Below are 16,674 nucleotides of genomic sequence, written 5' to 3'. Positions count from 1 at the left end.
ATCAGAGGAATTTGGGGTCTGAATGAGATGAGAGGGGTAGTTCAGAAGTTCTGTATTAAGATTCTGTTTTTCTAAATGTGACAATGTTTATGTCTTGTACATGCTAATGAATTTTACATAGCTTTCATGGTTCTTATCTTTGTTAGGAGTTATTTTGCATTTATTGCCCTATTCTTAATATTGCCTCATACTTAATATTCCAGTATCAAAACTTCTGTTCTTGAAAGAATTGGAGTAAAATGAGAGAAATGTTTTGAGTCTGATACACTGTGCAATCAGGATTTACCTCTCCCAATTTCTTCAGTATATAAAAGTCAACTTTCAATACCCATTTCAGAATCTGGTTACAGCCCAAGTTTAAAACACATCTTCTTATTAAACAACATCTTCTATCTAATTAGCACATTTTCCTTATGTATTAATTACAGACCAATCGGTTTGCAGATGAAAAAAAAACCCAGCCTTTTCTTCTTTATCTGCCAGTCATGGGAAATAATTCTCCAGAGTTAGTAGGTGTTAGCAAAGAGCAGCAGGTTTTAAATATATTTATGATACCAGTATTTTACTAGTCCATATGATTTCCCATTTAAGAATAAATACTCATCACATGAATAATGATCCAAGTTGTCTTCTAGGGAGGAACCAGAGTCAAAAGATAGTTTTGTGATTTGCTTATAGTTTAGTTGTCAGCACAGAAAGTATAAAGGCCAGATATTTTGGATCCTAGGCTTGTCAGCCACAAATGTGTCTCTTCACTATATCACAATTACTAATTTGACATAAGTAGAATGTTTTTTCTTGCTACAGAAATAAATTGGAAATTACTATCACAATTACTTAATTGACATACTCTTATTATATGTGTACCTTACAAAAGGTAAATTCAAATGGTTTTATTTAATTACTGAATTTACTGTCAACATGAAAAAAAAATAATTTGTTAAGGCCATTCAGTTTTTGAGTGTTAGGCAGCACTAACTATTTGCATATATCAGTACAACCAGTTTTTTGCTCCATAGACACAAATACAGGGTGCTCTTTAAAAAAAATATAAATGTTGCTAACCTTCCATTAAGGATCTGTTCTAATTGGGGTTTAGATAGAAGTGATAGTCAGTGCGTCATGCATAGCACCTATGAACTCAGAAATATTACCCACAGATCTATGCTTGTGAATTTGCCTTAGTTCTGCAGCTGGTTGAAATGAAGATAAACCCAAGATAACTCACCTTCTCTTTAGAGAGAGGACAATATTTGCTTACTGTGGACACTACTGAAACTCAGACCAAAACAGTAACTATTTTCTACTGAATACCTTAAAATTCTGTGCCTAAAAATAACCATGATCTATAAGAATTGGTAGTGATACCAGTACCAATGTGAGTCCTTTTTTTGGGTAGAAGCACTTCAACCTAATGTCTCTTTTCCCCGATACCCCTCTCTCTCTTTCTAGATGCAGCAATTGTTCCATGAAAACTATGAACACAACCGCAAGGGTTACATTCAAGATCTTCACAACAGCAAGATCCACACAGCCATAACGCTTCATCCAAACAAAAGACCTGCCTACCAATACAGGCTGCACAATTACATACTGAGTCGCAAAATTTCTGAACTGCGCCATCGGACCATCCAGCTCCATCGAGAAAGTGTCCTGATGAGCAAGCTCAGTAACACTGAAGTAAATAAGGAAGATCAGCAACTGGGAGTGGTGCCGTCTTTCAATAATTTCCAGCCACGTGAAAGGGATGAGGTCATCGAGTGGGAGTTCCTGACAGGAAAGTTTCTTTACTCAATGGTGGAGAACCAGCCACCCCGGCAGAGCCTGAGCAGTGTCCTGCGGGCTGCACTGGATGATACTGTGATGCAGGTCATGGAAATGATAAATGAGAACTCCAGATCTAGAGGAAGGCTCATTGATTTCAAGGAAATACAGTATGGGTACCGCAGGGTAGACCCTCTGCATGGAGTAGAGTACATCCTAGATTTACTGCTTTTGTACAAAAGGCACAAAGGAAGGAAAGTTACAGTTCCAGTGAGACGCCATGCTTACCTTCAGCAATTGTTTAGCAAGCCTTTCTTCAAAGAAGCAGAGGAGCTGGATGTAAAAAGCCTGCTGGAGGACACCAACAGTGATACTCAATCTTTCTCTTTCCTTTCAAATTCTTTAAAGATTTTTTCCTCGTCATTCCAAGGAACCAAAGACATTGGGAGACACAGTGACAAGAAAATACATATTCTTGTCCCTATCACAGGGAGATTTGACACTTTCTCAAGATTTATGGTTAATTTTGAGAAGACTTGTCTTATTCCCAAGCAGAATGTAAAGTTGGCAATAATTCTCTTCAGTTCTGATTCAGGCCCAGACTCTAGCAAACACATAGAGCTAATGAAAGAATACAGCATTAAGTATCCCAAGGCAGATATGACCCTGATTCCAATGTCAGGGAAGTTTTCTAGAGGTCTAGCTCTTGAGATGGCCTCATCTCATTTTGACAATGACACTTTGCTGCTGTTCTGTGATGTTGATCTGGTATTCACATCAGACTTCCTCCAGCGATGCAGAGATAATACTATTCAGGGAGAACAAGTTTACTACCCTATCATCTTCAGCCAATATGATCCAAAAGTAATATATGGAGGCAACCCTCCAGCTGACAGTAGTTTTGTTTTCACAAAAAGAACTGGATTTTGGAGGGAGTATGGATTTGGAATTACCTGTATTTACAAAAGTGACTTACTTACTGCTGGTGGATTTGATACCTCAATTCAAGGCTGGGGACTTGAGGATGTAGATCTCTTTACTAAAGTGATAACATCTGGCTTGAAGGCTTTCAGAAGTCAGGAAGTAGGAGTTGTCCATATTTTTCATCCTGTTCAGTGTGACCCCAATTTAGATCCAAAACAATATAAAATGTGCTTAGGGTCCAAAGCAAGTACATTTGCTTCTACCATGCAGCTCGCTGGACTCTGGCTACAGAAACATTTGGGTGTCAGGTACAATTGGACTCTCTCCTGACAACTCAGCCTATTTGACCTTTTTAGGGGAGTTTACCTCATTGCTGTTATTTGATTTTGCTGTTGTAGTTTTAAACTCGCTCCTCGTAGTCTTCCAAAGACTGTTGACCTCAAATGGGCTGACTCTGCTGTTCACTGATGTTTCTTATACCTACTGAACTGGTGAGGTGAATTCCTTCATATTTCCTTTGTTTGAAATTCAGTCTTGTCATGGAAATCATACAAGCACATGGAGCATATTCATCACAAGAGACTGTATTAGAAGAATGTTGTCTTTCAGCTTTTGGATTCAGTATCATCTTTGTTGCATTTCTCAGATTTGATGTGATACAAATACTTACTGGTGAAGGTACCACAAAAGTGCTTTATGCTTCTTCTGGGGATGGAACTCTCTGAGATAAACTTGAGTTTTATAATTTATATGAGGACTTATATGTATAAACGCTACTTTTCTTCATCTTTAGAATTTTTAAAGTAAATGAATAATAATAACTGTACCTTTATTTTTTAAAAAAAGAGTAAAGCTGAGGAGCTACTTGCAAATACAGCTGGTACTGGCTACCAAGGTCCTTAAATGTCTTCTTATTAAAACAAACTCCTCATTGTTATTCAGTCAAAGTGTAAATTAACTTTATTTTCACAACAAACAGGATTTAATCAAATGCTCATGTACATTTTGAAGATAATTTGAGCCAACATCCTTCATTTGCAGGCAAGAAGAAACTATGACTCAACATGGTAATTTATGATACAGTGCAAGCATACAGTGTTCTTACTTTGAAACACATAGTATAAGCCGCTCTTTCTCATTTTAGAATGAGTGTCTAATACATAATTTTCTTTTGCATTCCTTTCATAAGGCTGTACTTCAGTGTTAAGAGTTAAAGCTCTATTTTTTGTTTTACATTTTTCATGAATATTGGTACTCAGTAGCAACTTGTTGTTAAAATTAAAGTAACTGTAGAATAGTTATTTAAGTTTCAAAATTTACTATTGCTGGTCAAAGTTCCTTGCCAATATATTTATATTAGTGGAGGTTATAAGACTGTTTTCAGATTATCTCTCCAAACAGCCTGAAGTTGCCATATTGTGGATTCATAAAGTAAAGTATTTAATACCAACAGGAGAAATAATAAAATTAATTTCTGTGTTTTAAAGAAATGTTTATATAGGGATATATATGTGTGTGTGTGTGTGTGTGTGCGCGTGTGTGTATATCCCTATATATATAGATATATAGAGAGAGTAATTTCAAAATATGTTCCACTTTTCAGTTCAGGCAGTGATTTGTTACAATCGTTGTTATTTTTGCCAGATGCTTGGAACATTTCATGTTATACTGTGGTAAGAGCTTAGAGACATTCAGGAAACCATCAGAATTCAGCTAAACTTAAGTTAGTACAATGGGTACATCTAATAACCTCAGTACCCTTTATTTCAAACTATATTTCAAACTGAGCTGGGCAAGAAAATGTGGTAAGTTTTTTAGCTGTAACTGACTGCTTCTGTGTTTCCTTAAGAAAAAAAAAAAAGCCAACCAAAAAACCCCCCCAAACCCCCCCAAAACAACTAAGTGATTGGAATTCACTGGCACATCTGTTTGTGGGAGGATATCCAGATAATTTCCTAAGGTTTGAAGAGGGTATATAGGTCAGTTAATGTCTCTTATCTGTGGTTCTCTGTTCTGGACTTATCATGCAAAGAAAAAGGCAACCCTGACAAGGATTGAGTACATTCAGAATTAAAAGACTGGCCATAGTTTATTGTGTACCCTAAAAAAGGCCATTACTTTGCCCTGGAGAAGGTAGTAATTGTTGTAGGTGAGAACAGAGAGTGTAATTCATGCTTGTACCAGCCCTCCTCAAGCAGAACTCCTGGCTTGTTATTTTCCTGGAGGCTCCTACCTTCCCAGCTTAGTATTTTTAGCTCAAATGTATGAAACAAGAAAAATTCACTTTCAATTATAATATAATTCCTGGAAATTGCTCTTCAAACTGTGTGCAAAAGTCACACTTTTTTCCCTCAAAAAAGCCAAAAACAAGGAACTTGATATATTGAAAAAATCTCAATTAACCAATGCAACTCAGATTGTAAATATCAAAAACTGATTTCCTGTTGATAAATATTTGTGACAATTTCATAAACAAGAAAAAACCTAATGACTTAGAAAGATATCTAAGGAAATCATTGTCTGCTGGGATGTATTCCAGTGCTTATTTCAATTACTTTACTTAGTGGCCAGAAAGTATTTGCTCAGCTCAAATTAAAATAGTAGATTAGAACAAGCAATGAAACCAATCATTCAGTGGGGATAAAGATGTATACAGAGGGCTTGCAGGATCAGGTCCTATATGATATAAGCAAAATGCTAGTATTTACCAGTACAAATATTTATTTAGTGTCTTGACTGATTCATTTGTTTATATGATGAATTACTTTGTTAAAACCTGATTATAAATGTTTGTTATGAAATATTGCATTTTCTTTTGAAATAACTATCCTGAGATAACTTGAGAACTTGTGTTAGTTTGTCTAAGGAATAATATGCCTTCTAAGGAGATCATATTAAAAGAAAGAAAAAAAGCACAAAAGTGTTAGAGTAATGTTATGTATGTATAGATTAAGATGGGAATATCTGTGTTAATCAACTGTTTGCTTTTGTCCAATCTGAATCATAATCTTGATTGTAAAATGAAATTTCTATATGTATAATGTCCCTTTGTAAGTGCGTGAAAAGTGAATTCATAATAGAACATAATAATCAATTCTTCCCCAAACCTCCTTCCCCTGGGAATAGTTTTCCTGGCTTCATCACTGGGAAGTGGGTTGTGAACCACTCGCACTTTGGCTTTTCAGACACAGCCATTCTTAAAAAAATCTCAGAGTTCACTACTCAGAAACCTCAGAAATCCCCAAACCACTCCATCATGGCATGTTTTCCCAGTCACAGTGCTTAATTTAACAGAGTATTTGCCTCTCCTGGATGAAGGAAAAACATCCTGTTGATCTCTCTGAGACTGGATGAGTGTACTCTGCATCAGGGTACTGGTTCACAAGCTGAAGGCAGAAGACTGGGGAAGGTATGAGGCTCAGCCACAGGAGTTGGCACCTTGTGCCCAGGTAACCCCTGTGGTGCCACCTGTGCTGCCTATGGCCTGTCTTGGAACTGTGAGTTAGCAGCTCAAACAAGCACAGAAAAGCTGTACTTGCTGCCACCACCTGCTCTTGAGAAGCAAAAGGGTCATTTTAATCAGGGAGGGATGAAAGGAGGGTCCCAAACTGGGGATTCATTGAGTGGGGTGGCAGGTTGTCTTGTGCAGATCATGTTTCTCACTGTCCCCAGGGGAAAAGACCCTGGTCCCACATGGCTTCCCTCTGTTTGCACTCGAAGGGCTTTGAAGGAAGGGGCAAAACTTCATGTGGCTTGTGGACCTGCATCATGTACTTGGGTCCTACTGTAGCATGGGACATGTGGAAGGAAAAGGTGCCACATGGTCTTCCCAAAGAGCAGTACAGAGAGAGGCACCTTCTGCACTCAGCAAATGCCAGCTGTGCACAAAACTGCCTTCTGGAGCTTTGCTCTACTGTGTGCTTGATAATACTTCAAGATTCTTAAAAAAAATTACAGTGTGGATAAAATGACTCCTAGGAGTGTACTGCACATGCTCAGTAACTGGAGAGTTGCAAACAGCATGAGTTAAAAACCACTTTTTTTAATCAAAGGGAAATAAACAGTTTAAACTTCTTTTGATATCTTAATTACAATTGTCTCACTACAATTACTTAAGATGTAGCTTGCTACATCAAACATTTTGCTCCAAATAATGAAGCCAGCTTTAAGGCACAAAAAACCCCACATGTGTAGTCTATTTTTTTTCTCTTGCAATTTGAAATCAGATAAAATTTATGGAAAAAAAGGGATTAGAAATTGGTGAGTCACTGACTGGGGGAAAGGTTTATGTTTCTGCTGTATTTTTAAAAAATAATCAAATCAGAAGAAAAATAAAATGCTCTGCTAGATACACATAAAAATTAGCCATGATGTTAAGAAGCAATGATAATTGTGGTCCTAAAATGCAGCAAAATGAGATGTTTCACTAAGTCTAACTATTTACAATAACTGAGTATCACCGAAGGTTGTCGTCTGTTGTACATCTGTAAGTAACGTGTAATCCATTTTTAATTCATTTATTTCTTAGAATAATTTAAATTTTCTTCCATCAGCATTTATGCACTTGATTAATAAGATTACTTATCATGACTCACTCTCAATTTCCTATTTTTCTTTTTCTTGGATCGTCCCATTTGTAGTATGTGTTACTACAGAATTGAAATTTTTTGAGCTAATATATGGTATTTCTGTTACAGTTTTATGATTTCACTGCCACACAAAACTGCTGAAGTAGAATATTTTAGAGATTGAGTTTCCAGGCCTACTTCAAATTGTTTCCATTTGCCTGTCACTGTAAGTTAAAAGTGTTCTGAATATTATTACTTCATTTCTTCCTCTGGTCTCCTTCATACCAGAATCGCGCTAAAGGAAGGAAAAGCAAAAACTTTTTAATGCTTACATCTAGGAAAATTAACAGAACAAGGGGATTTGTGTGATCCCCCTTTTTTTTCCTTTTTTTTCCTTTTTCGTTTCCTTTTTTTTTGTTTGTTTGTTTTCAAGTCCTTTATCTCAAACTTCAGAACCTTACTTACCAGTTCTATAATTTTAATAAAAGAAATAATAGTTATTAAGATGTAAGGCAGCACGTATATTAGCGTCACCCTACAAACTGTCATTTTACATCCTTATTTTCTAGTCAGTTTATTACAAAACAGATATTTTCTATTTAGGCGGACTTTAAAGATAAATTAAAAGCGTCCTTGCTGGTTCAGTATTTACGTAGTCTTAGTAGAGAGCTTAACCATGTAGGCAGAGATCCAAAGATGTACTATATACTGCAGGCTGCTGATTCAATGAAGATATTCCTAAAAGACATGTATTCTAGATAATATTGGTGCCAGACACTTTTACTTAGAGCAGGTAAATTGCCTTTAAGTGATTTCTGTAAAAAAAAAAAGAAATTAAAAAAGTGTAAAAATGCTTGTGCTTGAGATTATTAACATTGTTCTTGCTGGTTATTTGGGAAGCCTTTATGACTTGCTCTCATTCTTGATTAGGGTAATATGGAGCAATAAATTATGGTTGTTTTTCACATCTGTCCATACACTGTTGGCTGAAGGGAAGAAAAGCTAACTTCTTTGAAGATAATGATCGAACTGTGAGTGACCAGAGGGAGAACTGCTTGGTGTACTTCAACTCTGAAACCAAAACTGAGACCTGCTACCAGGTAAGGACAATTTCAGCATCAGAAGTAGCAGCAAGGTACGCAAGTTTGTGCAAGGTATCATGGTATCTGGGGACCTACCTTAGTGCTTAGTGAGTGATTGCCAGGAGAAGGCACTGTGAAGTCTGAATACAGTGCTACCAGCACTTGAAGAAAAAAGTGAGAAATGCAGTAAAATATGTTTCACAGGTGACAGGATGGATAGTAAGGATGTAGATCCAGAGAGCTGTGTACCTTTTCTTATTTTAAGACAGTAGAAGATAAAACACCTTTTAAAGAACTCTGCTTTAATTTCTTCCTGAAAGCTTTTCCGGTTGTACATTCCACTTGTACATGCAGAGAGACATGCGGGGACACTCTGGAGCAATATCAAAACTATATACCTTCCACATCTGATTTGTTCTGACCGTAAGCGCGTGTTTTTTGAAGTGATAGCTAAGCTGGCAGTTTTTAGTCCCTCCTCTTCTCTTTTTAGATATGATGCACTTTATTATTATTTTACTAAGTGGAATCTTTGATAGCTTTGTGTCACCGATGCTTTAGTGCTTTGTGCCTAAGATGCTTTAGTTTTCCATTGTATCCTCACATATTGGACTATTACATGGCACATCCCTGTTTTAAATTATGAAGTTCCTTTAAACAAAGGCTTCTGGACAGTAGTTTTTATGCAGTGTAACCTTGCAGCCACAGATGTATGGCTGAAACAAAGTACATTCATCTATGGTAATTTATTTGTTGCATTCATACAATGGTTTTGTTTGGTAAAAAATTCAGAATTAATATGAGTTACAATTGAATGTTTTTTGAAGACAAAATTGAGCAAATCTGTTGAACTAGGACCAAGCAATGAGCCATTCCTCTGGCATGTGCTGTTACTGGAGAACATCCAGAAACTATGGTATTTTTAACCAAAAATGTTATAGGAAGATGTGTCTAGTAAAACTGAATGCGAAACACTGTTCTGCACTTCAGAACATCTGGTAACAGAAGATCTAACTTGCCTGTAGAAGTATATCACTCATAACTTCTGCCACAGTCAACCAATGTTTAAGGGACAGACACAAGGGCAAATCCCTTGATCTTGCACTCATGTGTGAAAGAGACCAGAGAGATCAAGATTTAACATGGAACACCCTTAGAAGAGAGTCCACTCTGAAAGAAACATCAATGTGGACAAAGGGAGCATGCTAGAAACCAAAGAGAAGATTGTCTCTCCTCTTTTTCTTTTAGGCTTGCTGTGCTCATCAGGGAGCTAGCAGGTCTTCCTGGATTGAGCTTGGCACCAGGCAAAAGAAGCACTAAAAATAAAGCATAAATGTTGTGTGTATGACAGGACCAAATACTGGTGGGTGATGGGAAAGAAAGTGTTTCGGAAAACATATAAGGAGTCAAGAAAATTATTTTCTTTTGCATGTGAAGTACAAAGATACTGTGTGTGTAAGCTATTTTACTAGCCTGGATATGTAGGGGAAAAATTGAGTAATTAAAGGACATAGATTTGAAAGGAAGGAGAAGACAGTGCAGGAAACAGAGTATGAGTCTAAACACAAAATTTAATTACAGTAGCCGTTAAAGTATATGTGAAAAAATAGCACAAGAAACCACAGAAAGAAAGGAAGAATTGAAAAATATTTAATAAAAAGCAACTGAAGGACTAGCATAGATGTAATTTATGCCCTTGATAGAGAATACTTCGTGGTGCCATTCAAGAAACAATGGAAACATGTTATGGAAAGCATTTCTGTAGCACTGCATCCCACTGCTTGGGGTGCAGCTGAGGGACCAAATGCCAAGGTAATATTAAAATATTCTTCCTTCTGCTTGCTTTTTATCAGAGCCCAAAATACCTACATTTGTTTTCCTCTTGGTTTGCCCCAACCCTGCCTGGTAAATACCTAGTCAGATACGATGTTACTGGAATTTCGTGGTTTTGAACTCAGTAAAACATATGGGAGATATCTTTAATAAGCAAAATGGCAGTACCAATGCTATCACACATCTGAATTTATCTTTTTTGTGGTTAAAATGTTCTCCAATTACAAAAAGTTGGCAGTCAGCAGGCACTTCTGCAGTCTTGCCCCACCTTTCATTCCCTCACAATTTCAATGTCTAGCTTCTGCTGTACTTTGGTACTGATGACAAATTTAGACTAAGGATAAACTAAAGGAAACTAAGGAAATCTACTTTTAATAGCATCATACCAATGAATTTAATTTTTCACACAAACTTTGTTACAATATTATGTATTTAAACCAAAATCATATATCGCAGATAAAATTATCTTCCAGAGTTTTTCTAGTTTATTCATACAAATATGAAATTAGACACTGTAATCATGTCACTGATGTGTAAAATTGCAGAACTACAGCATTTCTTTGCATTAGTTCCCAGCTCTGTTGCAAGCCATTTGCCTGTCACTCGCTTTAAATCCTGAATTTTATTACTGCTTCCCTCAGCCTCTTCTTATGACATCTTAAGTTTATTGCCAGGAACAGAAATATGAAACCTTCCCAGGCTTAAAATGCATCTCCAAAATTAGGACTGAAGTATACAGGAGTCACTGATTCAGCAGATATTAAAGGGCTCAGTGACACAAGATGGCAAAAACCTTGGAAACTGAGACAGAAAACTTTGAAGAACCAGACCTTGAATGCTCTCAGGGATGGGGCATCTCCCACCTCCCTGGGCACAAAAGGGTTGTCCACACCTCTCTTTTAGGCCATGTTGAGGTACTGAAATGCTTCTGTGTAAGGTCTCCATTGGGCCTTCTCCTGCAGGATGAACAACCCCAGCTCTCTCAGGCTGTCTTCATAGAGGAGGTGCTCCAACCCTTTGAACATGTCTGGACCTACTCCCACTCCAACAGTTCCATGTCCTCCCTGTGCTGGGACCCCAGAGCTGGGTGCAGGGTTCCAAGTGGGCTCTCAGCAGAGCAGAGCAGAGGGGCAGAATCCCCTCCCTCCCCTGCTGCCCACGCTGCTTTGGATGCAGCCCAGGACACGTTTGGCTTTCTGGGCAGGGAGTGCCCATGGCTGGGTCATATCCAGCCTCTCACCCACCAAATCAGCACACCCAAATCCTATTCCCCAGGGCTACTGTTGGTCTTGGTTCATTTCCCAACCTGTGCTGATAGTGGCCCCAACTCAGGTGCAGCACCTTGCATTTGGTCTTGTTGGAACTCATGACATTCTCATGGGCCCGCTTCTTGAGATTGTCCCAGTCCCTCTGGATGGAATCCTATGCTTCAGGTGTGTCAACCCCACACTCAGCTTGGTGCCATCTGTGGACTTGATGATCCATTCATCTGTGTCATTAATGAAGATGTTAAATAGCATTGGTCCCAGTATGGACCCCTGAGGCACACTGCTTGTCACTGACATCCATCAGCACACAGCCATTGACCACCACCCTCTGGATGCCACCCTCCAACCAACTTTTCATCCACTGAACAGTCCACCCATCTAACCCCATTTAGTACAAAGGATGTTGTTATGGACCATATAAAAGTATTTACAGCAGTCCAGGTACATTGTATCCATAGCTCTTCCCTTTCCAGTGGTGGAGCCACTCCACTGTAGAAGGCCAGTGGGTTGGTCAGGCAGGAAGTGAAGCTGTGCTGGCTGTCTTGAATTATGTCCTTCCCCAAAGCCTGCTCAGAGATGGGTAGAATCCACTGATTTTTCTTTCATTTAATAGGCTGTATTTGTTGTCACATGTAATTTGTACAGCTAAAAACTACTAGATTAAAAAACATCAATGGAGTGAATACAGGTGCAAAAAAAGCTTCTGTCCAGGATCTGCCTTGTCCTGCAGCAGTCACTAGAATACTCAAGGATATAAATATGCCACAGGGCAATTCATGTACTTTTTAAATAACATCATGTAATTATACACAAAATTTTGGCTGAACTTCAGTTCCTGCAAACCTAGTCTAAAGCACCAAAGAGCAATTATGATTTCCTGATGGCAAAAGAAAATATGCTAAGGCAAATCTCACTGACTCTGATAGAAAATATTCGGTATGTATTGCTATCTTTTAGGACTATAGAAACAAGAGAATCTGTGTTTTGTCAGTTCTTGAGGGGTTTTCTAGGCAGTGACATTTCCTCCTTTGAAAGGCAAGAAATGGCTCCTTCTGTTACTGCTGTATATAATCTTTTCTGTCTACTGTGGGTCACTTAAACTGGCTGAATAGTGTGGTCAATAGTAGTGGCAACAAATATATGCCAAATTGTTGTCATTATAAGGCTGTCAAACCAGATCAGAAAAGGTAAAAACTCTGGAAAGCAGCAAGTGACTAGTTAAATTATTGCTGGCATTTGACAGTTAGGATGAGGGAAAAATTACAGTTTTATGAAGCTTTTAAAGAATACCTATAAGACTGAAGCACTTGTCAGAACTCAGTAGTGAAAATTCTCTAATGTTTCCTATATCTAAAAATCAAGCTATCTTATAATGGCAAGCTTTACACTCCAGATTACTCCAATTTCAGAGTTCACACAGTAGTATCAGTAATTGAGACTGTGTTTTACATGTCTCTGGAATTAGAATTTTCCTATCACCACAGTGAATCCACACCATCTTTCTGTGCTCACTTACCAAATTTGTTTTACATGAGTCAGACCACATAAAGCCATAACCTAACTTCAAACAGCCTTTGAGAGCTCTTCAGGACTAAAGGAGGAGCACAATGCTTGTAAGATTCCTGCCCAAAGTGCCGCATCCTTGTGGCATTAAGTTTCTGCTACTTCACACAGGAGCCTAAGGAGTATCACAATAGTAGTAGGTACCTTATGATTATTTAGTATTTTCCATCTTGTCCTCCAACAAAATTTGATGTGAACCAGTTTCCTGTTCTTTCTCACCCACCTTGAATGGATGATATTCTTTAGGCATGAAGAGATAGAAAATCTCTGGAACCACTTGCCTTTCCTAGAATTTCAATCAGTTTCTGAGAAACTGAAAACCAGTCTTTCAAAGCAGGATATGTTTATATTATTTTGATACACAAGCTCACTTCTATATTGAAGATGGTCTCTATCAAAATCAAGTGATTCAGCAAGTCCTAATTACTTTAAGATAGGATTCATAAATCAGAATGATAAGATAGTCTGCAGTAGGCCATACTCTATATAAACCAAACCTTTGTGATACTTCTTTTTTATTTAAACCTCTAACTTTTAGAAAGGATTTTTGACCTCTGTACCACTGTCAGTCAGTCATATAAGTGAATCAGAGTTGCCTCTTCATCTGCCCTCATTTTGAGAGTAAGATTGAAGGAATTTATATTATTTCTTGGGCCATTTATAGATGAACTCATCTTTATAGAAGACTTTAATGGAGGATTTTTAAGATTTTCTTCAGGGAATTTTTTTATTAAAATAGAAATCTGCAGGAAAGTGAAATAAAACAAGGGATGAATATCAATTGGATGACATTATTTGGGTGCTTAAAGGTACACCAGAGATCATTTGAAGCACTTACATTTTCTTAAAAGCTTTGCTGTTGTGGCGTAGGTAAGACCAACTTTTGGAAAAGTGGTGTAAAAATAATCATCTAGGAGAAAGCAGATTATGAATGCAAAGGATTTGGCTTACTGGACATAATTGCACTGAAAACTTAATAAAATTAAAATCTAATTTTCTTACAGGCTTTTATGAGCTCTTTATAAAACTTCAGTCTTGGTAAGGGGGTGATGATTACTGAGGTTATAAAAGGCTGCTCCCAGCTTCAGGGGAAGGATGGCAGATTGCTTGAACTGAACAGGCAGCAGGCAGCACAATTTCTGCGGCTGTTGTAAGAAGAGAACTGTGAGCTATCCATTTAGGTAAGCTTTGGTACTGGGACTGCAGTCTGCATCTAAAAGGCTTGGAGAAGGCAGCAAGATTGACAGTGCCTTGCCTTTACAGTGTCTGAAGAGCAAGAGAATAGGAGCAATGGTTGCTAACAGGCCACAGTGGAGCTGTGAGGCGTTTTTAGGGCATATCTTCGCTTCTGAAGGGCATGGAGCTAGCAAAACCCTGTGGAGGCACTGACAAGGGAATTGCTATGCTAGTCTCACACAGCTGGTGAGTACATGTGGCAGTTATCCTGTAGCTGCTCTAATTTATTCCAGCACTAGGGTCACAGGAGATTACCTGGCAGTCACTTCTTGTGCTGTTGATACCCCACAGGCAACATTTGCAAATAGGCAAGTTTTGCTTCCAAACCTAGAAAGAAATACAGGGGATCTGGAGGAAACACAGGGTGATAGAGAGAAATAACTGCTGTAAAAACTGCATCATCCTTCACCTAGAGAAGAAAAAGATTATTTGATGTGGCCAAATGTCACACAAAGAAAGAGTGGAGAAGCATAATGACAATGTGCCCAGGTGACTACTGTGGGGTTCATACCCAGATCCACTCCATGCCATGGCTATGCAGATGAGTATTAAAAATCAGGAAAAAATTTACTACTTACCCTGGAAAATAGCTTGTAAACTCGTTAATGAGAAAAGGTGTGGATAAAAATGTCACTGAAGCTAGGGAGCTGTTTGAGGAAGCCCATGCTGTCAAAGTGGTTCAGGGAACCTTGCTGGGAGAAGCTGGTGTAAAATGTTTCCAGTCACAGGATTTGTTTCTGAACAAATGTCAAAGGAATAAAACATGGCTTACTTTGTCAACGAGTATATTTTTGATCATGGGGACAATTGGTTTACAACTCAAAGTTTAATCAAAGCAATGCAATTTGACAACCTGCTAAAACCTATGAGATCAAGATGCCTTTCCTGGAAACATTAAATATCATCACCATTACTTTTCATTGACCCTTCAGAAATCCTTCCAGTTTCAGCAATATCAGTTTCAATTAGCAGTAATAGTTTATGGAAGATACCTGTCTGTCTTGAATAATCTTTGATGGATTGAAGCATGTGCTCCACTTTGTATAATGCAGTTTCATAAAGTTTCATCAAAGAGTGCATAAGGAGAGCACATTTTTAACAAAGGCAATTATATCTAATGTGTGAGGTAAAATTGGGAATTTCTTTACTTTTTATTTGAAAATCTTAATTAATGAGGAAGCCATGGTGGAAGCCAGAGTTAAAATGACAGCCAATAGAAACCTAGGCAAATCCAAAGCAGAGTTTGCTTTATTTTTGTTTTAGTTATGTACTTACAGTAAAAAAAAAAAAGTTAGAAACTCAGCACCATGCTATCCACCAGTTTTCTGTATTTCCTATTGTGAATACTTCTCTGCTCTTCTGGAGCTGACCTCAACCCCATACACATCACATCTCTTTCACCATCAATATAAGATACTACTATGAAACTCTATTATTATATTTTTAAACAATAATTTTATACCATTATGAGTGGATTCTGCTGGCATTGCTGTCTATTTCATCTTTCTTTTATTCTTTTCACTTAGCTGGCACATGGGTAGTAGATCTCTGGGATCCATTCTACTTCTCACCCAGTGTTTACACCATGTACAATAGGCTGACAAGTCTGTTTGTGGGTTCCAATGAACCCTAGTAAAAAAAACCCCTAGTGTGATTTTTGTCTTATATTGTATTTGTATTTCACCATCCAATAGAATTCAATACTAATTCGATGTCAGGAGGCCAGGTTTGCAGAGATAATGTTTTTATCTATAGTATGATAGCATCCAATCTCTTGCAAGTCATGTAAACCTTAATAATAGGAATATGAACATAAGCAAAATTTCTGTTACAGAAACTTCCAATTGTTTCAATTTACATAAAAATACTTAAGTAAGAAGGAATAATAAAACCCAAAAAGAAAATGGTTGCACAACCATATATACAGAGGCTTATCCCTACCACTGTCTTGATCTCACATTTTAAATGTCCCTCTGACAGGCTTAAGAGTGCAATTAATTTGGTCATATAAAATCTTCGCATGCTTTTGACCTTCCTGACTTCTGCCTGAAATAAAAGGGAGAGAAACCATGCCAGCAGAGAGAATTTATCTTCATGGATCAGTTTAAAAAAACTCCAGCAAAAGACAACAACAACAAAACCGCAAACAAAAACCCCCAAAGGGGAAAAAAAAAAAAACCTAGAAATGCAATTATGCTTTGGGGATCTTCTTTGGTTAGGGTCACTCTGCCTTTAAACTTACTAGTTCTGAAGCAGTGAAATAGAAGTTATCCTCACAACAATATTGGTGTTTGTAACTCTGTTCAGCATTTTGTTTTTGTCCATTGGGAATTAGTGAAATGTATCAACCCTTCTCCACCTCCACAGCTGTAGCTATTCCTGCAGACTACACATGCTGGCAGGCAGGCACAGGCATCTGATAACATATTCAGGCAGCAG

At 37.8% G+C, this 16,674-nt stretch overlaps 1 protein-coding gene across 1 annotated transcript in view; it reads left to right on the top strand.

The window, feature by feature from the left end:
- The window catches only part of CHSY3 (chondroitin sulfate synthase 3), a 140,849-nt gene extending 136,694 nt beyond the window's left edge, over window positions 1-4,155 (top strand). The window contains exon 3 of the mRNA XM_064403386.1: window positions 1,453-4,155. Coding sequence (XP_064259456.1) covers window positions 1,453-3,018 — 1,566 coding nt within the window. The 3' untranslated portion in view covers window positions 3,019-4,155. The remainder of the gene's footprint in view (window positions 1-1,452) is intronic.
- Window positions 4,156-16,674: the final 12,519 nt, after the last annotated feature.

The sequence above is a fragment of the Passer domesticus genome, chromosome Z (genome assembly GCF_036417665.1).
Source record: "Passer domesticus isolate bPasDom1 chromosome Z, bPasDom1.hap1, whole genome shotgun sequence".
In the NCBI taxonomy this organism is placed as follows: domain Eukaryota; kingdom Metazoa; phylum Chordata; class Aves; order Passeriformes; family Passeridae; genus Passer; species Passer domesticus.
This window is presented reverse-complemented; position numbering and strand designations above follow the sequence as displayed.